Source organism: Myxocyprinus asiaticus, chromosome 34 (assembly GCF_019703515.2).
Source record: "Myxocyprinus asiaticus isolate MX2 ecotype Aquarium Trade chromosome 34, UBuf_Myxa_2, whole genome shotgun sequence".
NCBI lineage: Eukaryota > Metazoa > Chordata > Actinopteri > Cypriniformes > Catostomidae > Myxocyprinus > Myxocyprinus asiaticus.
The window spans coordinates 37,815,986-37,840,485 of NC_059377.1; the positions used below are offsets into that span (position 1 = coordinate 37,815,986).

General features: G+C 37.8%; 2 protein-coding genes across 4 annotated transcripts; both read right to left on the minus strand.

The window, feature by feature from the left end:
* Positions 1-623: 623 nt before the first annotated feature.
* LOC127425056 (4-galactosyl-N-acetylglucosaminide 3-alpha-L-fucosyltransferase 9-like) lies at positions 624-5,357 on the minus strand. 2 transcript variants are annotated; one of them, XM_051670680.1, is made up of 2 exons: positions 5,278-5,357; positions 624-2,489 (listed from the first exon to the last, which is right to left on the minus strand). In XM_051670680.1, the coding sequence occupies exon 2, from the start codon at positions 2,475-2,477 to the stop codon at positions 1,278-1,280; it is 1,200 nt and encodes a 399-aa protein (XP_051526640.1). In that variant the 5' UTR covers positions 2,478-2,489; positions 5,278-5,357; the 3' UTR covers positions 624-1,277. The 2 variants fall into 2 exon arrangements, with proteins under 2 accessions (XP_051526640.1, XP_051526639.1); XM_051670679.1 differs by having other exon boundaries at positions 624-2,492; positions 5,278-5,315.
* Positions 5,358-7,819: 2,462 nt separating this feature from the next.
* On the minus strand, positions 7,820-23,556 carry LOC127425048 (WAS/WASL-interacting protein family member 2-like). 2 transcript variants are annotated; one of them, XM_051670669.1, is made up of 8 exons: positions 23,459-23,556; positions 18,651-18,777; positions 18,101-18,233; positions 17,828-17,938; positions 16,966-17,631; positions 13,656-13,850; positions 13,002-13,103; positions 7,820-10,874 (listed from the first exon to the last, which is right to left on the minus strand). In XM_051670669.1, exons 2-8 carry the CDS (start codon positions 18,708-18,710, stop codon positions 10,834-10,836), a joined length of 1,308 nt encoding a protein of 435 aa, XP_051526629.1. In that variant the 5' UTR covers positions 18,711-18,777; positions 23,459-23,556; the 3' UTR covers positions 7,820-10,833. The 2 variants fall into 2 exon arrangements, with proteins under 2 accessions (XP_051526629.1, XP_051526628.1); XM_051670668.1 differs by lacking the exon at positions 7,820-10,874 and adding an exon at positions 10,884-12,075.
* Between the last annotated feature and the right edge of the window lie 944 nt (positions 23,557-24,500).

The window sequence follows — 24,500 nt, forward strand, 5'->3', positions numbered from 1 at the left end:
AATATATGAGGACAGAATTATCCCTTTAAATTCTGCACTGTATAAATTAAACTGAAAATTCTGTCTTTATTTACACCCTCATATAATTCCAAACCTTAAATATCATAATCATTACATCAAAAACAAGAAGAAATTTGGATTTTTTTTTTTCCTCCCAAACAATGAAAGTGAATGGGACTGCCATAGTTAGTTCCAATCATTCTGCCTAACAGGGAAGTTAATTTAGTGATATTAAAATAGTATTTTGGGCGTAAAACATTTTGATGTTGCCTCCAAGTTGGCACCGTGGCTCCATGGTTAGCACTGTTGCCTCCACAGCAAAAAAGTTCTACATTTGAGTCCTGGCTCAACTGGGGCTTTCTGTGTGGAGTTTGCATGTTCATGTGGGTTTCCTCTGGGTGCTCCGTTGTCCCCCACAAGTCCAAAAACATGCAGGTTAAGTGAATTGGAAACTCTAAATTGCCCCGTGAGTGAAAGTGCCCCAGCCACTGTGGGTTGCATCAGGAAGGGCATCTGGCATAAAACCTGTGCCATGTCAAATATGTGGATCACGGATGGTCAGCTGTGCCAACCCCTAATGGGAGCAGCTGGAAGAAGAATATACCCACCCCTACAAATATTAGTTAATGTTGATTCAATTTTATTGGTAACATTATTCGAATTGAATTAATCGATTAAATTGAAGTATTTTACATAAAAGGATGACAGGTTTATCAAGGTTAGAAAAAAATTGCTCTTGCAAAGAAAAAAAAAATGCCCTGGAAATCAAATATTGCCCATTAATAGAAAAGTCCCTGTCCCTGGATGGAAATAGTTCTGAGAAATTTTTTTTTTTTTTGGGGGGGGGGGGGTTTCCCCTTTTTCTCCCAATTTGGAATTCCCAATTTGCTTTTTAAGTCCTCATGGTCACATAGTGATTTGCCTCAGTCCGGGTGGCAGAGGATGAATCCCAGTTGCCTCCGCATCTGAGACCGTCAACACACGCATCTTATCATGTGGATTGTTGAGCACGTTGCCACAGAGACATAGCGTGTGTGGAGACTTCACGCCATCCACCGTGGCAACCATGCTCAACTCACCACATGCCCCACTGAGAACAAACCACATTATAGCGACCACGAGGAGTATACCCCATGTGACTCTACCCTCCCTAGCAACCGGGCCAATTTGGTTGCTTAGGAGACCTGGCTGGAGTCACTGGCTGGTTGTTGGTCACTGCACATTTTAAAACTGATTCTGTACCATAGAATGAAGCCTCCAATTTGAAAATTCTTGTGCTAAACAAAGTACCAGCTGTTGAGATCTTTAACTACTCTGTAGTTCTTGTTTCTTCTTATATGTTCACAAGCCCGACAGGCATGTTCAAGACCAAATGCTGAACGCTTTGAAACAAAATGTTCTCTCCAGGTAAAATACTGCCTATAAATGTCCTCATTTTGGTCCAGAAATTTCAGATGATCAGCCAGTTCTTTTGGGGAGGGGAAGTCATCTACATGGATGAAGGCTTCGCTTGGGATGAACTGCTCATAGTTCTCTCTGGGCGGGCCAAGAACCACGGGCACCGTACCAAGTGCTAGAGGGTTGAACAGTTTTTCTGTAATGTAATCTCTATGAATGGAATTCTCAAAGGACAGGTAGAATTTACAACTAGAAACCACATTGGAATATTCATTACCACTAATGCGCCTGTTGAAATGTCCCCCATAGGCTTCCACATGAATGTATTGTGATAATTCAGTATAGTATTGTGAACGCTTAAAGCTTGGATTATAGTTACTTACTATCCAGCAGACTAATTTCTCCTTCTTGGGGATTGTATATTTTTTCTCCTCAACTGTGGCCTCTGAGAGCCAACCGTAAGGTACTGGAATATCGGAATCCCTACGATAACTCGAAGTCAGATTAAACAGATCCTTCATTTTAGGGTTTTTCGGTGAATTGCTTGGAGACTCCATGTTAAACAATATCCATTTTTGGAGTGCAGGTCGTGGCAGTTTCGGCATATTGGATAAATCCCAACTGATGTCTCTAAGATGAAATAAAACACCATGTGCTTGGTTATACATATCTTTGTCATCTGTTAAACGGCATCCTTGTATATTAAAGGCAGAACTGCAGGGTCCAAAGCCAAAACTACCACCAAAAGGCCACATCCAGATCAAAAGAATGGTGTCTGGGTCATCTCTCTTCGCTGTAGTCATGTGTTTTGTTGGTGTTGTTGTAGCTGTCGTCATCTGTTGTCTGTCCAAGATGACATTCACAGTGCAGTTGTTGCTGTCTATTTGTGTGTAGTTCTGTATCTTAACACTGAGGCAGATTTCTGCACTAACATTATTTGTATGGACTTGAGCAGCAGGACATTTAAACCAGCTTGTGTTTGGCTCATAGTACATATAGAATATTGTGGCAAAACTTGTAAACAAAATTACAGCAATTGTTATGTTCTGAGTTGTTTTGGAAGAAGTTATGGGCGTCATCTTGATCCTTCACTGCTGAGGGAAGAAAAATATGTTGATTGATATTTGACTTTAATTATTCGTTTTAAATTAAATAGCCTAAATCTTGGTTTCTTAAAGATGTGCTCCAGTCTTGTTAGTCCATTAGATAACCTAATATCGAAGGAAGTAGGCTATACAGTCCATTTGTGTATTTCTTATAAATCCAAATAAATAAAATCACATAAAAAAATGTGGTCCAACATGTTTATTACTTTCCAGATGACTAGCACTTTTAAGGCACAAAATATGTTTTGAAGTGATGTTTGCAAGCATGCATGCAGTACAGAATCTTACAACTTTTTACTCTTACTGATATTTAAAAGAGAATTATAAAACTACAGCATTCTCCCAGAAGTCTGCACCCTTTACATTAGGGCTCTTAATAACAGTAAACGGTTGCAGTATAACATCTGTCCTTGTCAAATTCCCCCCATTGGCCCTTATCTATCATGGCCTCCTAATAACCCCTATCTCTGAACTGGCTACATCACTCTACTCTCCTCTCCATAAGTAGCTGGTGTGTGGTGAGTGTTCTGGTGCACTATGTCTGTAGTCGCATCATCCAGGTGGATGCTGCACACTGGTGGTGATTGAGGGGATTCCCCCTATACTATGTAAAGTTCTTTGAGTGCCTAGAAAAGCACTATATAAAATATAAGGAATTATTTGACTGTATAATGAGCTTCAGAGTGATAGGCTCACCAAATGATAGGCTATTATTATAAAATGGATAGATTGTACTCTAGCCTTTGTAATACGCCAATAAAACACGTGATGCCTTTATTTGCCTACATTAAAGTTAATATATGGAGCTTGGCAACCGTAAACAGCTTGCAATTAACCGAATAAACCAGATGGGTAAATGGTAAACAATATGGGTAAAGGGGTACAGTTATGCTTGATCCCCATAATATCCATATGGATTTCCTTAAATGGTTAAAAACTAATCTTTTGGAGGTAAACAATTAACTTTTTGTATTTTGATGATTACATTGGGATGGGTGGCATACAGTGTTGGGCAAGTTACTCTAAAAAAGTAATTAATTACTAACTACTAATTACATCTTCTACAGTGTAATTAGATTACTGTACTAATTACTCTGCCTGAAAAGTTAAATTTCGATTTTAAATTCACTATTGTTTTATATAGAAATGTTCTATAGTCTATACAGTGTTTAGCAATCACATAAGAAGTTACTGTAATTCAATTACTGAAACATTAAGAGTAATCCCTTTACTTTTTCCAATTAAAAAGTAATTTAATCACAGTAATTAATTACTTAGTAATGCATTACACCCAACACTGGTGGCAGAGCAATACCACCGATGGGGAAAAAAAACAATGGCAAGGGAAATGACAGAAATCTGAGGCAAATCTTGTTAAGGTTATACAAATTAAAAGTTGACAATGATTATAAATGTTACATGATACACGGGCCTGTCTCATCTGTCGTCAGGGTCTCGTAAAAAGTGATAATGTGGAACTGAACCTGCAAATGTCCTGATTGTATTTGGTTCTATACAGCAGTGAGTCATCCCTCTCAATCAGGAACAGCATCAACTCAGTTTGTTCTTCTTTTCCCAATGATTATCTGCAGGACTATTTTTTCTCCCCGAACTGAATAGGGTGATACTTCATAGAGAAAATGGAACAGACATTTTCTCTCTCTCTCTCTGTCTCTCTTTTCAAAAAGAAAATTTCAATTTGAATGTATTCTTAAGCAAACATGACATTTCTATATAGCCATTGTGTTCAAATGAGGGTTGATATTGTGGGAGGGATTTAACAGAGCTATATGTTCCTCCTCAGGTTTCATCATTTGTAAACAATAGCCCTAAAATTTTACAATTATTATTATGTTTTTTGTTTTTGTTTTTCATAGTAATGTTGATCAAAAAGTATGTGTTAATTAAGAGCCAGTTCTTATGAAGGAATTTATGGACAGACCTAAAAACATGATAACTCAATATACAGTTGCCTATACCCTGTGACAAATTTAATGTGAATAAACGTACAGTGTTAAGGGTGTTTTTAAGTGACATATTACTCGTGATGAAAGTGCTAGTTAAGATGAATACAGAAAATTTGTTGGCCCCCGCCAAGTTTTCATCTGGCAGTCTGGCCCCCGCTAGAAAGTAGATGAATAGCCCTGACCTATAGGGGTTGTTGCCGTACGCAGAATTCATTTTATGACTCAGATTTAGTGTTTCTTAATTTTAGGTAGGAGACATCCTAAGCTTTCAATAAATATATACTGACAGCTTATATAGCACTTGGATCATAATAAAAAAATTAAAAAAAAAATAAATAAAAAAAAGTGCCAGGAACAGTAACATTTCAAAAATGTCCAACTTTGCCTATTTCCACCCTACATTTTACATCCCCTTACCCTGGGTAAAACAAGTTTAATATTTGAGCACGAATTCGCAATGTGTTTAAAAATATATAAAACTAGTTTTAAAGTAGGCTACAGCAATATCTCGCGTTTAGATACATATGTTTTAATTCACTTGTTTTTCATGTGTAGCCTATATCATATAATATATACTAATTATATTACTAATTTATTTTTAAGAAATGTGCTGTTTTTTGACGTTCAAATGGCAATAAACACAAATCAGCTGGTCTTAAAAATTGAATAAAATAAAACTTAAATGTTTGTCCAAATAAACACAATTTCGTACACATTTAGGCTACCACAAAATTCGTACAATAGACCAACATTGTGTTTTTAAGGTATAACCATAACTATCAACAGAACAACTCACGTAGACTTACCTCTGTCTTTGTACCAGAACACTTCGATGTTCATGGGTTTCAGAAAGGTGCACAAATACCTGTTAATCCAGTTCCCTCCCATGTTTAACGCCCCACTCATCTGATAAGTTGGTGGTATCATGCTTTGTATATATTAAAATCTCAAAGTCAAGACATAGTCCCCAATACGAAGTAGGAAACGAAATCTGTCTTCACGAGCTACTTTGCTGAATGCAGAATAGATAACTGTCGCCCAGAAATAGTTAATTAATACGAACACAACGTTACAATTAAAGAAGAAATACTCTATTGCGAATGTTGGGTGAGGCACTATTTCAGAAGTGGTAGTGGTACCCAGTCATTTTAATTAGTCGGGTTTTTGGGAAAGTTGTTTAACTTAACGAAAAAAACATTTGTGTACTTCACACAAATTAAAAAAATCCCATTAATAAGCAGGCTCAACAAATAGATAGTGGCTTGGATGCATGTGTGCATGCATTATGAAGACTCCTTTTCAATAGAACTGGGCGTTGGTGTAGTAAGATGAGCTTCTGAGATCATGAACTCACCTGAAGGCTGCTAATTTACTAATGGCAAAAAAACAAACAAATGTTTTTCACGCTGTTGAGATTGTTTCAAAAACCGGTCACTGCCTTACCTATAATAGAATTTGTATTTTGCAATTTGTATGTTGTTTGCAAAACATTGTATTTTGTCAGAATACACGGCTTTTGAATAGTCGTCAAAAGAGAATTTTTATTTATTTATTTTTTTTTTGCCCGCATAATGGTGTAATTGCAGCATCTATATCATAAATGCTGAAGCAAAAGCCTCTGACCCTTATAAATCCAATTAAAACATACAATCAAGAGTATTTCAGTTTACGCATTTTAATTTTATAACACATTTTCATTAAACTAAATTGGGTAATCTTTTACTGAATTATTTTAATTTTAATTTTCAAAGATAACTCAATTCAGTGAGCCGTAAATGGCTCACAGTGTAAAAACTCCTAAGAACATCTAATATAAAAAAATAAAATAAAAAAATAATAATATATATATATATATATATATATAATTATTATTTATATATATATATATATATATATATATATATTCATGTTAATTAGGAAAAACCGGCGTTACAGACTTTACAGTTGTAAAAGCGGCACTTACATGAAGGGAAACATCCAAAACGCTTTGAAACCTGAAGACTTTGATCTCTGAAACATCAGTATGGTATCCACTTAGGCTGCAGGATGAATTCAGACTGAAATGGCGATACAATCTAGCACGATAAACCGCAAAAATCTGCTTTTTAAAATATAGGCTGCATCCCTTACAATCAGCGCTGCATGATCGGGCAGCGCCCCCTAGGGGTTGCTTAAGGTACACACTGAGCAGCGCAGCAATATGAGATCATTTTCCTTATCCAACACAGTGGGATCCTTGTGATTTTTTGTTTCTGGATTTTATGACAGTGTCACGTTCTCACACCATCCTCATCTTTCCGGACAGCGAAAAATGCCTTTGATAGGTCTTGGTTCCCAAATAGCACACATACATCTCAGAGATGTCTGTTTAAGAGAAATTTCATCTGTAACGCCTTGCATTCTAATTAACATCTGCTTAACATCTTAAAAAGATCAGATTTACAAACATTCTAGGTTATGTTAGGTTTAGGTTCAGGGGCCGCATGCGGACAGTATGAACATGCTTTGCTAATGACAAAATTTACATCACACATACTGTGCACGTTCTGATCAGCAACGTGGGCAAATGTAGTACACTTTGGCCTTAACACCCCAGTGATAAAATCACTGTATGCATGGACTCTCGTGGCTTATTGCTTTAGTAAAACACAATCATTCAAGAAAACTCAACTTACAAATTTTGATACGTTTTAGAATATTTCCTCTCAGAACACAATAACAAGATTTCCCCTCTAAAAAAAAGTAGCAGTTAGCTACCTATCTCAGGAGTGGCTTTTTTTTTTTCAACCACACACAAGTTCAGTTTTTCTGGATACACTGGTTCAGTATGAGCTTTTGGGCTGAAATGTCCCCTAATCCTCCTGAGATTCTTGTTTTGCTGCTTATTGGTACATTTCTTTATTCATGTATTGGAAAAAGCTCAACGAGATCATTCATATCATTGGTCATTCATTTCTCTAAATAATTATTTATCTACCAGTCTGAGAGATTTTCAAAAGTGGGAAGACAGACAATATTCAAAACGAATAAAATCTATAACATCCGTCTCAGGTGATGCAATCACAAGTAGACAGCGCCAAGTACAGCTATAAATGGAATCCAAATAACTGTTCCAACTTTGTGCTTTACACTCTATCGTAGTAATATTTGTAGTCACAAAACCAGAGAACATTTCTTTCTTAGGAATCCAATCACAAGTGTTAACGGGAGATACAAAATACATGTTAGTAAATGGTTGTCTGTCTTGTCTGACCACTTCTGATTGCATCAAATGAGACAAATGTTAACATCAGGTGAAAAATGGGGCCTTTTGTGTCCAACTTATAACAAAAGAACTGCACCCACTGAGAATTTTTTTTCAGCTTTATTTTGTTGATCAACATACCAACATGTGTGGACAGACTTCTGGTAAGCAAGCAATGGTGACAATGAAAAGAAGCATCTCTCTCTCTCTCACACACACACACTCTCAATGCAAGTTATGTTCCTTTAAAGACATGTACACTGGCTCCTGCTGGTTTAAGGACAAGTGTACAATCTAAGAAACATTTCCTCAACCATATTCAGGTAAGAGGACATACACACCATCAAGTGATGATTAGTCAGTGACTTCAGTTGAAGCCTAAATGATTAACGTTTACCTGAAATGATCTACTTTATTACAAGCTTTTCACAACTTAAAAATACATTAATACCTAATATCACTACCATATCTTCCTATGTACTGTAAATACACCATTTTTTTTCTTACAAATCCCGTACTGACAAGTTAATCAGTAAATATAAGGCAGAAGAACAGAGAGGTTAAAAGGGGCGACATGAGGGAAATGTTTCTGCAGTACTGTATCTCACCTATAGTCTTGAAAATAGTCTTTTTCAGAAGGTTAGATTTCTGCAGAACTGAAATGTTGCAGCATTTTCCATCTCAGCTATATTTATATTAGACCTCATGACCTCCTTCCAAAACAAGCATGTAAATGTTGGTAATCTATCTCTTGAGATCAGATGGAAAATTAATGAACATGGAATGTATAAACAGCAAGATTTAACAATATAATCCAGCCCAAAATATGGGAAGCTGGGAAACAATCTTTAATGCTTTGAGAAATGATTTGCTTCTTTTGTTTTTAATCTGTCTCTTTTTGGCTAAGCTGACTGGAATGAGTGAGTTAAAGTCAAAATCTCAAAAATGAAAATGCTGTGATCATTTACTTACCCTAGATGACAATCTTTCTTCTGTAGAACACAAAAAGTAGAAAGTTAGGGACTGAGTCTCCATTCACTTTCATGGCATCTTTGTGCCATATAAGGAAAGTGAACGGTGACTGAGGCTGTCAGTCCCTTACATCCTGTGCAACATCTCCTTTTGTGTTCCAATAAAGAATTAAAACAAGTTTGAAACGAAGTGAGGGTGAGTATGTAAATGACTGAATTTTCATTTATAGAAATTTTATTTTTTCTAGATTTTTGATGGGAATGACAACAGGGCTATGAGGGATAGACGTACAGTCTCTTCAATGGGTTGTACAGTTGTTTAAAGTGTTTTTGGATCGTTCCATTGATGAAACATTAAAAAAATATCCTTCCAATAAATGTTAGTAGATAAAAACTCCAGACAACATGAGTTGAGAAAAATTACATGTGGAGCTTTTTGATAGCTTTAGATGTACTGTACATGTCATTGAAGAGACGGTAAGTCTATCCCTCAAAGTCTCGTTTTCAGATGGTGCTACAGTGAATAATGTTATAGGTGGACTTTCCCTTTAGAAGGATGTTAATTGTACATAACTGGTTTGATATGATTGGTTAAGGTACAGTAACCATATTTCTGCAGCAATACTACATTGACTAAGAACCCATTGTAGAAGCCTTTGTTATGGTCCTGTCATTCAAAAGCAGACGCGTTATAAAAAAACATGGAATTAATGGAATACAGGAAGCAGTGTGTAGCTTTACACGCAAATATGCCCAACATTTTCCATGGAAGCCTGTCCCAAAAAGCAGCATGCATTGAACTTGACAAATGATTTTGCAAAGTGATAAGAATTGAATAAATATTAGTGTTAATACTAGATCAAGTTCTTGAGTTATAGATAAGTTTCAGTAACAGTTGTTAAAATTCCAGTGAATCTCCTTCAGTATACAAAGGCAGTCTTATGTGCCATCCTGCCCTACAAAACCAATCCATATGGCAGCACATGGACACGGTTTGCTCTCAACCAGGTCACAAATGTAAAGTAGAAGTTTTGCTTAAAACCAGATCATAAAAGTGAAGCCGATGTTATGGAAAAAGATGAAGCTTTGCCAACCTGTAACTTAACAGGGAACAATCACAAAAGCCAGCATTCACATTGCATATCAGATTAAGGAACAAAATGCGAGGAGTATTACTGAACTTCCCCAAACCTGCTCAACTCATGGGCTAACTTTTTAACAAACAATAGTCCATTATGATGGAAGGAATGTTGTTTGGGTAATGGTAGAGCATTCTCTTGGCACTTTTTGACCTGTCATAATGCTTGTTTGCAAAGCTTAATGTTCTCTGCATTTGGAGAGGGTGATGAAGTCCAACAACCACCCTGAGAGAATGTAAAGGTAATGGCTGTTCCCTGAAAAAGGGGTTCGTCTAAGAAAACAAAATGAAATCTAAAGCAGTTAGTTTTTACAGTTCAGTTCACACTCTCTGAGTGTCAAACAACATTCCCAGTGCATAACATGAAGTAGTGTTTTAAGAGAAAAAACCCCAAACATTTAAACTAAAATTTTAATTATGTTATTTACTCACCACCATAATGTTCCAAACCCGTTTTGACTATCTTCCATGGAAACCAAGAATGTTGGCCTCAACATTTATGCAATAAAAGTGATCTGTGACTGCGGCTGTCATCATAGAAATAAAGTCTACGGCAACAGAATTTCCATTTTTGGGTGAGCTATGCCTTAAATATTTTGCCTAACGTGGTAGTTAAGACATTTTACAGGGACATGCTTTCTGCTACCTACATACAGGTTTTGACAACATTACGCTCTGCTAGCTCTCAATGCACATCAAATTAAATGTGCAGTGCTACCTAGGAAAAAGGTACTTAAAATATCAAGAAAAAAAACAATTGGCGATTATTGGTGGTGGAATGCAACACTTTCCTGGAAATCTCGCACTTCTCGGTCCACAAAGATAAAAAGTGGTAATGGGAGAGTTGAGTTTGACATGTAAAGTAATGTTATCCAAATAGGGAATGGCTGTTAATAAGGTGCAGGCTTTGTGAGTTAAGGTGTGCATGTGAGATTGTCTGTTTATGAACGTGTGGGTCTGCTTGAAGAACCCTCGTCGCCGATGCAGCATGAGCTACTGGTCACAGTGTTTACCTCCCCACAGGTGGTAGAGGAGGAGCTCCTCTCATTACTGCCAAACAAACAGAGACAGTTCCAAGCTCAGATTCAACTTGTCACAACAAGCCATTGTATTCTTCCTTATTGACAGTACAAGCATGGCTACCAGAACATAAATGGGTTACCATAACAAAAAGAAAGTCAACTGACCCTTCGCTAAGCTCTGTATTAGAGACTGTCATGAACAGCGCATTTTTCTGCAAACTATTTTCATAAACTGAATGGATAATTTTCTTAAGTGGGCTGGAATTAAGAGTGACATTGTAAGGCATATTTATCTAATGTTTTCTGTAAATGAAATCGTTAAAGTACACAGTAATTTGATTGAATCAGAATAAAAAACAAATATCACAGTCACTTGAAAAGATAAAAGCGTCATTTGATAGCGATTACACACCTGGTAACATTAGTGTAAGTGAACAGAACTGCTTATAACGTCTCACAACACACTCATTTTGATGCTGTGAACTGTTTATTTACTATAGCTTTTCCCATTACATGAATCAATACATAAATCAATTAACATTCAGTTATTACCTTTAGGGTGCTTTCACCCTAGCACTTCTGGTGCGCACCTGGGGTCGAATGACGTCAAAGTTCGGTTCGTTTGGATAATGTGAATGTTGTTTTCCGAAATCAGGTGCGCCCCCGGGAACCACACCTGGGTCCGCTTGAAAAGGTGGTCTGGGGTATGATTCATGTGAACTCTGGTACGGTTCGCTGCTGATATGAACGCAATTGTACCAAATTGCGGAAGTGAACTGCTTGTGATGACCTATAATTCTCGTCTTTGCAGGCTCACGATTGCAATTATTATGGTATAATGCATTTCTCATACCTGCTTGTGTCCAAATAAATCCCCTTCAGAGAACAGCTTACATTCTTCACATCTCTTGCAATGCATTCGCGGGCTCGCGGCATACTAACGCTAAAATTCATCACATCATTGCACATTCAATGCATCCGCGGCAGACAAACACAAGTGTTGTTCTGTGCATGGCAAGTTTTCATGGTAAATCCAAAGAGACAAACTTTAATACTTCCCTTAACACAGTGACGTCTTCTCGAGCTGTTACCTAGTTACAGTGGTAAACAGCTGCCTCTTGTATTCACTTTGATGAGTACAAACGGCAGCAAGCGGACCCAAATAATATGATGAGAACAGAGACCAGCGCGAGCAGCGGAAGGTGGAGGAAATGAACTTGGGTTTGGACCTAGCAAAAAAGTGTGAAAGCAACCTTAATTTACATAAGAGGAAATGTAGATGTCCTCGCTGATGTTTTTCATGCTCATCGAATGAGGGCTGACAGTTTATTCAATAATATGCTCTTCTTGACATTAAAAAGGTTTTTTCAAGAAAGAAAAACACTGCGTGTATCCTATCTGGGTACCTCGTGTCACTATTACAATTGACCCGGCAACATCGTGTTTTAAACATTTTGATAAAATCCATCTTAAAAATACTCGAACACACATTACTCCTGTAGACTCTCATTGGAAAATAGCAAACGCGTGTCAGAGTAAAGGCGACCCCGACAACAGTTGCTAAGACAGGATTGGTCAGAAACGCTTTTAAGGTGGGGCTTAGCAAAGGGTCAATTACCCTGTAGGACCATTAGGAGTGACAGCAGTGGGATGGTTACATTTATTTGCTGAAAATTAAAATCTCAATTAAACAATTAAAGTTTATTTGATTTTGAAACAAACTGCAAAATCCAGAGATCCATATAGACAAATTAATTTCTATTACTTTTTCATGGTTTTTCCAAGTCATTTTTAACTGCTGGATAAGAATAAAAAATAAAATAAAATAACATTATTAAGACTGATTCGCTAATGAATTCTTTAGATTATTTGTGAACCAGTTTGCCTGATTCACTGAAAAAGAACTGACTTGAAAAAAATTATTCATTCACAAATTGGACATCACTATGATTCACAATGGCAAGTTTGACTCTATACGAGATTCAAAGTGACATCTAGCCGATGAAACAATTTAGAGCAGAGCATTACTGAAATATATATTCACTAAATTTCCATGACTCTTCCAGACCTGGGAAACTACATATTTAAAAAATTACATATTTACAGGTTTCCTATGATTATGGAACCATGTAGAGCCACATTTTCTAGGACTTACCTCTGTTGGCTTTGCTTGGGTATATCTTAGTGAAGTGTCTATACTCTTCTGGAGGAGGAAAGTCGTCCAGAGGATGAAAAGAATACTTGGATTCGAAATCATCTATGGAAAGATAAGGATTTCTCAGGGACCGATCAAGCTCAGAATAGTGATAAATACATGAATGATTTTGATGAATGATTTGAATGATTTTAGCTCACAAATTGATTCTGTTTAGATCAGGTTAAGTACATTTGCTTGACTGACTTCTAATTTGATTAAACATATTATATTCCTATCAATATGCCTTATCATTCCACTAGGATGCCTTAAAGCCATTAGTTTGAATCATTTGATGTTCATTACATTATTAAACCCTATTCCCAAAAATGAATCCTAACCTTTATGGTTGATTAACAAGAGCTGTAATTTTTTCATATCATAATATGACACTATAGTTAGATAAGAAACCTCTGTAAATTATTCTCTTTGATTCTCAAAAACTACATACGGCGCATACAGAGAAGTTTGCGTCTTTTCGAAAGGAATGATCTTTTTCAGTTCGGAGAAAACATTTGAGAAACGCTACCTCTGCATGAAGGGAGGATCTTGAAATGAGTACACAAAGGCAGGTGAGACTGCAGGTGGAGGTGAAAGTGGGCTTGAAGGACTCACCTACAAAGGAACGGGAAATGGAAGTGTGTCCATTGCGAATGGGCGGGGGAGGGGGTGGAGGTCCGGCTGGTGTGCGGGAGGGGGGAGGAGGGGGCTTGCCTCGGCTGGGAACATCTGAGGTGCTACCTCTGTAAGGTGGTGGTGGCGGCGGAGCATCCCGGCCATTACGAGATGGCTGTCCGGGAACTGGAGGAGCTGATGTACAAATGAATCACATTTAAAAAATGCAAATGTAATGCAAAAATATTACACTTCTAAAAATGAGCTGACATTTCCTTTAGAATGAGATTTAGGTTTTTTTATAGATCAATTAAAAAAATTGTGTGTTTCGTAGATAATATTGATTCAATGGAAGTAAATTTCTAATTAAAGGCTTATATCTGGAATTTGTTTGTGATTCTAGTACAGGCATTTTGACAACACCTGCCAGCAAAAAACCACCTATGCAAAGTATCTAAAGCACTACACGTTAGGCAAAGTGTGTAACGCTCTATATATATAAGGGAAATTGGAGGGGCAAAACAACGAAAACTTTTCTATAGAGCAAATACCAAAATGAAAATGTACATATAATGCAACTGAAATAACAATTTGCCCATTTTCTATTATTACAAACTAAGAGAACTTAATGAAGACACTTGTCTTTAAACAATCTATATAAAATAACAATTAAGCCAGAGCCTAAAATTAAGAGTGGGATTGTGGGTATTGCGCACAACTTTAATCATTACTGCAAGTTCTGCATTCATAACATTGGACATTTGTGGGGGAAAAAAATCATTATAACATGTAGGTGAGACTTAAATGAATGAATCCACACAATGAACAAATCTCAGGCTGTAATTCTCCAATCAGTGTGTGCATCACCTGCAGCTTGTTGGATGCTTGTTGAGTTAAGTATATGTTAGCCAGGCAAAACGACAAGAACTTGATGTCTGAAACTTGTCACTGACCCCGTTTACATGCACTTAAAAAAAAAATGTATTCCAGGGTTTTTGCAGGAAGTGGTGTTCTGAAATGTCATGCAAACAAAAAAGCTGTTTTTCTCACGTTAAAGGATTAAGAGAAAGTGATTTAACACACCCAGGTTTCTCCTGGAGAACGCACCTTAAGCCCCGTTCACACCACCAGTGGCATCGCACGATACTATCTTATTAATTTTCAATGAGAGCACAGCGACTTCCGGCGACACGAGCTGCCACGACCGTTGGCGACAGATATCGCTGTGGCGAGAGACAAAACAAACTGAGAAAATGTCAACTTTTTGCAAATGATGAGCGACATTCGCGAGCAACTACCAATGAGAGTGAAGACAGTGGAGCTCACGTCACCCATCATCTGTGAGTGAAGATACTGGAGACAAATGTAGGCAAGACGGAGGAGAAGTTAAAAGTTTTTATGAGCAGGGGGCCTGGGTAGCTCAGTGGTAAAATACACCGGCTACCACCCCTGGAGTTCGCTAGCTCGCTAGTTTGAATCCCAGGGTGTGCTGAGTGACTCCAGCCAGGTCTCCTAAGCAACCAAATTGGCCCGGTTGCTAGGGAGGGTAGAGTCACATGGGGTAAACTCCTCGTGGTCGCTATAATGTGGTTCGCTCTCGGTGGTGCGCGTGGTGAGTTGAGCGTGGTTGCCGCGGTGGATGGCGTGAAGCCTCCACACGCGCTATGTCTCCGTGGCAACGCACTCAACAAGCCACGTAATAAGATGCGCGGGTTGATGGTCTCAGACGCGGAGGCAACTGAGATTCGTCCTCCGCCACCCGGACTGAGGCGAATCACTACGCAACCACGAGGACTTAAAAGCACATTGGGAATTGGGCATTTCCAAATTGGGAGAAAAAGGGGAAAAATCCAAAAAATAAAACACACAAAAAAAGTTTTTGTGAGCGATTCCACTGTTCTATATAATTTAACCACGTCGATATTCTGAGTGAGTTTGATTCATATATTGATATAATGTTCAACTTGTTTAATGATATGGTGCATTAAGCACTGCTGCAGACTATATAAAATGCTCTCCCCTGGAGAATGTTAATTTTTAGTGACAAGAGAACTGATTCCTTGTCAAATTAGAATATCTTAGTTTTATCAGCAGTATCATCTGTAATCAGCATTTCAAAAGCTACTATGGCCAGTTGTGCAGTCCATCAATAATGTTAGAGTGACGGCAGCAGTAGGAACACCCACTAGCGACATAGATCGCAGAGTCTAGCAACACCAAGCGACAATGCCGCCAGCAGTGTGAACGGGGTTTTGTGGCCATGTAAACGCATTAGTGGCATTCTTACAAGTTTTTGAAGAGTGCGCATGTACGTGAACAGACCAGAACATAACTGACGTCACAGGATGGAGCTATACATCATATCATCAAGACATCAAAAAGAACAGAAACTAAACCCATTAATACACACCAATGTAAAATATCAACTACTGTCCCTCACATCTGTGTATATGCACTCAAGTACATTGAGGGAATCCCAGAGTTTTACATGAGAGGGAAACCTCACTATTGCAGCGCAATTCCGTTGCAGGTCGCAATAGTAAGTTAAAAGTATGTAATTTCTGCGACACTAGCACCACCGAACAGACCTGCAAAAACAAACAATGTTTTCAAAACAGCTTTCTGAATACGCCACTCGTCTTTAGTTGTTCAAACAGACAGATAGTCCCGCCCCCAACTCATGCCACTGGTTGAGTAACGTTGTTGGGGCGTGTCTAAGCAGGTCGTTCAAAACAAACAGGAATTTTTATAGCGCCACAGAGACAGTGTTTACAGTTTTCGAGAAAATTTACCTATGAATGGCTTACTTACAGATGCCTCTGCATATTAAGCTGGGATAGAAGAAAGTATTTTAACACTGAAAAAGTTACATCAGCTTTAAGGAAACAAACAGCAACGGCTCTGGAATATCTGGCAATAAAGCGAAGCAAAAGAGAATAAAATAGCGAAGTCTTCCTCGGATGCCAAGTTTGTTATTTACACAAGCGTTGTAGGGAAATTACATTGCTGTGCATAAAGCTGCTTACTGACCAAGCCACATGTACATGGGAGTAAAGAGAAAGCCGATAACACAGTGCATATAAAACACATACGCCGATTTCAAGTCTTAAGGAGCTTTCTCACAATAAACGGCTTTCTGGTGTCCATGTAAATGAGCTGATATCCACTGAAAAAAAAAACACATTAAAAGATCGATCTTTGGATTTTACAGATCGGTATTAAGATTGTTCAAATAAAGAACATGATAACACATAAGCAAATCTCTTTTATATTTTTGGGATCACCAGTACATACAGACAATAGACCTCACCTGCTCCTCGTCCCGGAGGCTCTCGTGCTGGAGCGGGGGGTCTGCCAGCTTGTGGGGTGGGTGATGGTGGTGGAGGGGGGGCATGCCCACGTGTTGGGGTGTGTCCACCTGCTGAAGGCTTCTTGCTGAGCGAGTTGTGTCTCTGGGGTAGCTCAGGGGCCGCCTCGTTTACAGGACTGGAGGGGCCATTTGAAACCCCCAACTGCTGATGGTAAGAGGGTGGAGGTGGGGCCAGGGAGGAAGAGGAGGACAAAGAGGAGCGGCTGCTCGCAGGAGACGGAGGTGGTTTCACTGGCGGAGGAGGTGCATTTTCACGCACAGGTGCTGGCGAAGGTCCTCTCTGCCCTGGAGTTGGTGGAAGGGGCTTTTCTCGGTTGTACGAGGCCGCTGCAGCCTTCTGTGGTGGAGCAGGTGGAGCGTTTCCACGTCGAGACATGGGGGGTGGAGGAGGGGGGGCAGAAGAGCTGTGCTTCATGCCTGTAGAGGGGCTGTTGCCTCCACTGGGGGACCGGGAGAGATCAGGCAGGGACGGTCTTTGGGAACGGCTGGACTCTGGAGGTGAATTCTGCTGAAAGGGACTGTCAGGATCATCGCGGGCGCCAGGTGGGCGAGGAGCAGCAGAACGAGTGCCAGGTGGATGAAGTGCAGACCTGCCGACGGAACCATCTGCAACATACAGCATACAGTTCAACTGGAGTTTGAACAATAATTAAAACTGAAGTGTGTATTTTCTGCACACTAGTGTTTCAAAGCTCTATTTAAGTCCTGAGCTTTTTCAAAGCATTCTTTAGAGAACGAATTACACAGAACCATGCAGCACTAAATAGACCAAAAACACACTTTCTAAAAACAATCAACACACCTCCTACAGGTCGCAATTTTGGGACGCCACCCTGAAACAGCCCGCCCACTGGTTGCACTGGCGCAGAACCTCCAGCACTACTCGACACGCCTCCACCACTTCCTTTTGGCTCTGAGGTACCACAAAAACATTAATTGATTTACTGCTCTGAATGACATGTCCATAAATATACTTTGCATGTTAGGATGTTTGCTTATTAAAGCACACACAAACTAAGTGCTTTAAAGGGTGAAAGACTATCAATATTGTCAGGTCTGTTTTATGGACACATACTCTCAATCATAGGTGCACTCCTATCACTGACAACGCCCACTTTCTTCAACTTGGCCCCTTTGCAGATATCAGAAAGCAATGCCCCTCTGCCCTTTGTTTCATCTCGGGTCAGCTTGGGAGCAGTATTATTTGCCTAAGGAAACAAAATCCACAGCCACACTATGAACACTGGCATTCTTTAACAAGTAAGGTAATTTAATAACAACAAATGTTATTAAAAGCTGAGTTTCCTTTAATTGGGTCTGTATTTCTATATCACACAATCACAACATTTTTCTTCATCCTTCCATTCCAAGAGTCACAACTTTTACATTTAAACAATGGGTTGTATTCTGCATTAAAGCACATGTAGTGAGTATAGTTTTCATTCAGGTATGCAAAGTTTTTACAGAGCCAGATGAAAATATGTTTTGTGCTCCATGTAACAATATATATACAAGTAAAACACTTGCAGGGATTTTCACTGTTGTATTTATTCGCTCTCGGTGAGTATAGCCATTACACTGTTGTAACAAAGATCCTATGGACACTGATTCACTAGAATACTCACCAGGCTAAAGGTGGGGGGAGGAGGGGGTCCCCCAGGGGGTGGAGGGGGAGGAATGGGCATGCTGGACCTGTGTCCGGTCTTCGCAGTTAAGTTCGTTTCACACTTAAAACTTCATCAAGACAGTTACCTAATGAAACCGGAAACATAAACCAAAACGTATAACTTAAAGGTTCATTTCATGAGGAGTACAATTTTGGGAAACTGAGGAATCATAAAGATATTTTGACATATAAGAGGTCACTGTACTATAAAAACATACTGTAAGTTTCAGAACTTAAAACTTCTTCTCCAGTCCGAAAAAAGCATTAATTGTTTCCACCCAGCCAAAAATGAATCTTTCTGAAATCAGCCCCATAGTGACATAGGAATGGGGTGTTCATTTGAATCTCCCTGCCTCCACAACATACTGTATGTAATAATCGCAGCGGGTGGCTAAGGTACTCCAACTTTGAAAGTGCTGCTATTGGCACTCTAGTTTGCTTTTAACCAACAAATTGATTAAAGTATCGAGTAAAGGCCCCAGACGCTGATGTGTTCCTGGTTGTTGGAAAGCCGTGATTCTGTATAGCCTTCTGAAGGATCCCAACATTAGAAATGAGTATTTTAATTTGTTTCGACGCCGCCAATGTGGGACTAATCTTTGTTCGGCACATTTCTCTAAGGATTCTTGAGAACTATTATGATTCAGGCTTTGCAAAGAAACTTATATGTGGGTGCGTGGGCCGGGTAACTCCCCACCTGGTAACACCAGGCGAACACCTAGGGTGACTGTCCATTATAGCTGGATATCAATTTATTATCCCTTCACATTCACATCTTGTGTAAGTCTTGATTATTTTCACTGTTCTCAGCTTTAAATAGCATTATTATATCACCAGATCTTGTATGTCTACTTGTTCGATTGTTATTTCAGTTGAAACAACATAAATTGGGACATAAAGCTATCAATGATTTCCTGGACTGAGTGCTTTTAAGGGATTTTGTAAATCGATTGCATATTTTCATTCTTTCATTCTTGGAAAAAGCATGTCTACGACTGTTGGCAGGGGGTGTTTGCACTGCCAATATGTTAGCTAATCATAACACAGTCGGCACGTATATTGAAGTCTTAAAGGTGACAGCACAGAAGACCGAACGTTTAAGACAGAGGGCCAGGGACATGTGCAAAAACCTTTACTAACATTATAAGTAAACCTCAAGGAAAATAATAAAGTAAAAATAAAAATGCATGACATGACTCCTTTAAAATTCAACCTCCAAGTTAGGAATGCCGCGATTATACGGTTTTACTATTAACCGTGATAAAAAAAAGTCACGGTTAAATTAACTGTAAGAATTTAGAATCCACGGTTAAAAACCGTGAAATGCTTTATATACGTGGCAAAAATATTATATATAATGTATAAACATATAATATAAGAGAGTTTTTCATAAGATTTTGTAAGCCTAAATGTGAAAACTCTTGTGCCTGTGTGGGTACTGGAGCTGTTGCTATGGTTACATACGGTGGCCACGTGATGCTTTAATGGCCTGGTGTCGCAGACTGAAAGTGAACTTTCTATTCACGTGAAACTGAAGCTTAAATACATGAATTCCAAAATATAACAGAGGAATTCGATCTACCAGACTCATATACATCAAAAAAGCGACTTAAATCGGCTGTCTGGGAGCATTTAAATGACTGACTGAATACGAAGGATGTAAAACAAGCAGACAGAAGTCCTAGAAAGACACACATTCTACAAACGGGACAGGATGCTCCACTAGTCGTCCAACAACAAACTAGTACATTTAATAATTTTTTGCTTGTGGTGATTTTTAATGAAAAGATGCAACTTTGTAATGTTTAAGCGTGCTGCATTGCATGTAGTTACTATCAGCGAATAAACTTTGAAAAGTTGCGTCTTAAATCATAATCATTATTTAAAGGATTGCTTGTGTATATTCACCGCATTCAACAATAAATGTCAATTTTAGTCTTTAACAGACTTTAAATTGCCTGCTGTAAGCAATGTTCCCATTATTATGCATAGTCCACAGGTTTATTTGTGAGATGTTATGGACCGTTTATAGAGTCTGTTGCCGATTCTTTATGTTGGGTTGTCTGACAGACAACGGATTGCATTCTTAAACTGTTGCAGAAGAAAAGACTGTTGAATGCCGTGAACTACATGTTGCGCACCCACAATAATCTTACATGTACACTTCTGAAGCGCTGTGGTTACATTGAAGCACACCACTGAGTTTGGGATGCACATAAGTGATGTCGTGCCCTAGATTGGAGCGTCTCTAATTATATACCACCTATTTATTTTTTGTGCATTTATCAGTTTTCTTATTATATGGCTGCCCTTAGCATCCACATATCCCCAGAAATACGTCCACCAAGATGTTCAGTCATGATATGATATGCATTTTTTGCATCAGTGCTGTTGCATAATAAGAAAATGTGCAAATAATCGTACAACCGGTTAACCACATTTTTTTTCTCAAACGGTAATCTAACCGTCAAAAACTCACACCGCGGCATCCCTACTCCAAGTTCCGGTTCACAACAGCCTAGCTAATGCAACACAATGTGCAACCAATATTTATGCCAAATAGAGCTGATATATATAGCGCTAATAGAGCTCATATATTTGCAATATATTCATAATTATTTGTTTGGGCTATATTAAATCTAGGAATGGGCATTTAGTATATTTTTTGGTCGAGTACTCTAACACGCAAAAAAAACGAGTAATCGACAACATACAGTAGATAAAAAATAAAAATAATTTGTAGTGCTAAATAATTTGCACTTACACATAGAAAGACACATTCCAAGTCTTCTGAAGAAATATATTCACTTCAAATAATTTAAATGTACTTTTTAAGTGAACTATTCCTTTAACAACGTTATGCATCCACAGCGTCAACCAATGCGTTGAGTTGTAACAGCAAGATTTTAGCTATAGAAGCCGTTTCATTGTCGCCCACAGCAGGCAAAGGCACAAAGGAAGTCAAATTACAATATTCGAGTAGTGTTTTCACTAGTCGAATATTTAAAGCTAAACGAGCAGCCTACTCGATTAATCGATTACTCATGCATATCCCTAATTAAATCTACATAATAGGTATAAATAAATATTAAAAAGCCATAAGACATAGCATATAAATTTAAGCAGCATAATTAATTTTACACCCTCCTCTTGACTTCCAAACATGACAGCGTTAATACAGAGATATTTCTGGTTATTGATCTGGGAAGTGATTGATTTCTTTTAGTCATTTCTTTCAAACTGTCTATTTCAATAAAATTCCAATACCCCGTGGTATTTTTTCTTTTAAAATTTTTTCTAGAAAAAAACAAAAACAATTATGTGCATGTAAATATTGCTATTTACTAGAGGTAGACCGATATATCGGTTTTACCGATAGTTGCTTTTAGGAACTATCGGTTATTGGCAAATGTCTATGTCAATTGTTGCCGATAGTTTTTTAAATAATTTCGTCATTTTAAGAGTCCCTGGTTTGTTTCAGGCTTGTTTATACTTAAAAGTCCCGCATTATGGACAAAATTTTCATTTTTCTGCTTTTGTGGATTTTGGATGAACAAAAAACTGCACCTTGGATTTTATTCATTTTGGACTCTTTGACTAAAGAATGATTTTTTTGTTTTGTTTTTTGACATTCAATAAATCGATTTTAAATCTATCGGCCGATTAATCTGTTACCTGCCTTTCCCACCACCTTAGTTATCGGTATTGGCAAAATCCAAAAAAAACTCGTTTTTACTGTATTTTAGTTTTTGCATTAAACATTTTTAATGTACCTGGCTATCTGGTACAAACTGTGGTTCTTCTGACTGAACAAAACAATAAAAAAACCCTTTCATACCCTTTGAAAAGCACACAAAAACATCAAGATACATCAAACATTTTCAAAAGGCTGGGAAATATTGTTGCCAAACTGGTTACATTTTTTAAAGCTTTTTTCATAACAATGCATATTTTAAAGATTACAATCATAGAATGAACTTTTTACTGTTTACTGTTTTGTTTTCCAACAGTTTGCACGTGACAGAAAGTAACTTTCATATTCACCTATCAAGTCTGTCTAGGATTCAGAATTGTGCTTTATGATTCACAACTGCTGGAAACTGGTTCATATAAATTCTCAAACAAATGCATGGTTCAGATATGCAATCCATAAGATGTGTATAATTAAATGGATGGAATGAATGATTAACCTCCTATTTAACAGGCAAATAAAATGTCTACAATGCAGCTCAGATAAAGTCAGCCAGTTAGGCAAATAATAAATTCCCTACATCCTATTCTTACCATTATTTCCTTAACGGCCCTCTGTTCCTTTCCAAAAAAATTCCCTATCCCCCCCCCCCCCCCCCCCCCCCCTTAATTTGCCATAGTTACATAGTCATTCTGACAGTTCAAGAAACTTCTCAGTCATTCTGTTTCATTTCTTTTTTGATGACAGTGGTCGATAACATCTGCAGTGACTAGCTATTCGGTGGAAACTTATCTAATGTGGCAGCATGATAAAGTATCACATTTTATCTGAATACACCACATAGCACAACTAATCATCAGAGGTCGGTCGTTCGTTGATGGACACTTAAATATGTATGCTATTTTTATTTGGACCTTTTATCTGATTGTGAATTAGCTCACATTTAGCTTTAGCTTAGCAAGGCCTCACGCTTGGCAGGTGCATCCGTCACCTCAAGACGTTTTCTGGCTAACTTGTCGACTGTTTGGGAACATCAAATGTTTATTTCATCATAATGATGCAATGTGTGAGCCTACTTTTTTCCGTAACATCTGATGTTTTCGCAAACCGGTCTCCTCTCATACATGATCCCGAGCGTCGATCGCCTTGATTTGCTCCTCTATCTTCGGCCCGGAAATTACGTCACTACGTATTAGTCATAAAATAATAATAATAATAATAATCTTATTAGTGTTATACAAAAACAGTGTTACAATTCGCACAGTCTAATATTCCTAATAGCCTACTCCACGTGTTTTAATTATAGTGTTTAGTGCATGCTTGACTAAACAGACTATTGTTAGTTTAAAACGTAATTTGGGTGGTTGAAACATAGGTTAATATTTCTATTAATTTTATTTATTTATTTATTGCAATTGATATCTATTATCTATTATAGGTTAACATTTACAAATAGGTATAATTTTCACTATTTTTAATTACTTTGGTAATTAAATGGTCCTGCGGACAAAATTATTATTTTTTTATTTTATTTATTTATTTATTTTTTAAACCCAAATCATTAATATGAGGTCATAAAATAGTGTTGACGCTTTTTCTCAAGTTATTGCGCCCCCTAGCGCCGTAAATTCATGAAATGGTGCGAGTTCTTCATGGATAAGGGACCCTGTTAAATGGCACATACAGACACAAAACACTTCGTGTGGCCATAGAAACTAACTAAATAAATACATTATTAGTTTGTTTGTTTGTTTATGTTACTGACGCAGAGCATCATGCATCCAAACTGTAAATGCCAAATACTGATACGTGAGGGTGCTATAAGATTAAATAAATTATATAGCTTATGTCGATGCATAAAATTGTACAACAGTCAGTTCTGGAGGGGAGCATCTGATATTTAAATACCTCTATGACCTAAAAAAAAAAAATATATATATATATATATATATATACACATATACACACATACACACACTACCGGTCAAAAGTTTTGAAACACACTCATTCTTTATTATAATTTTTTTTTTTTCTTCACATTTTAGAATAATAGTAAAGTCATCAAAACTAAGGAATAACATAAATGGAACTATGGGAATTATGTTGTGACTAAACAAA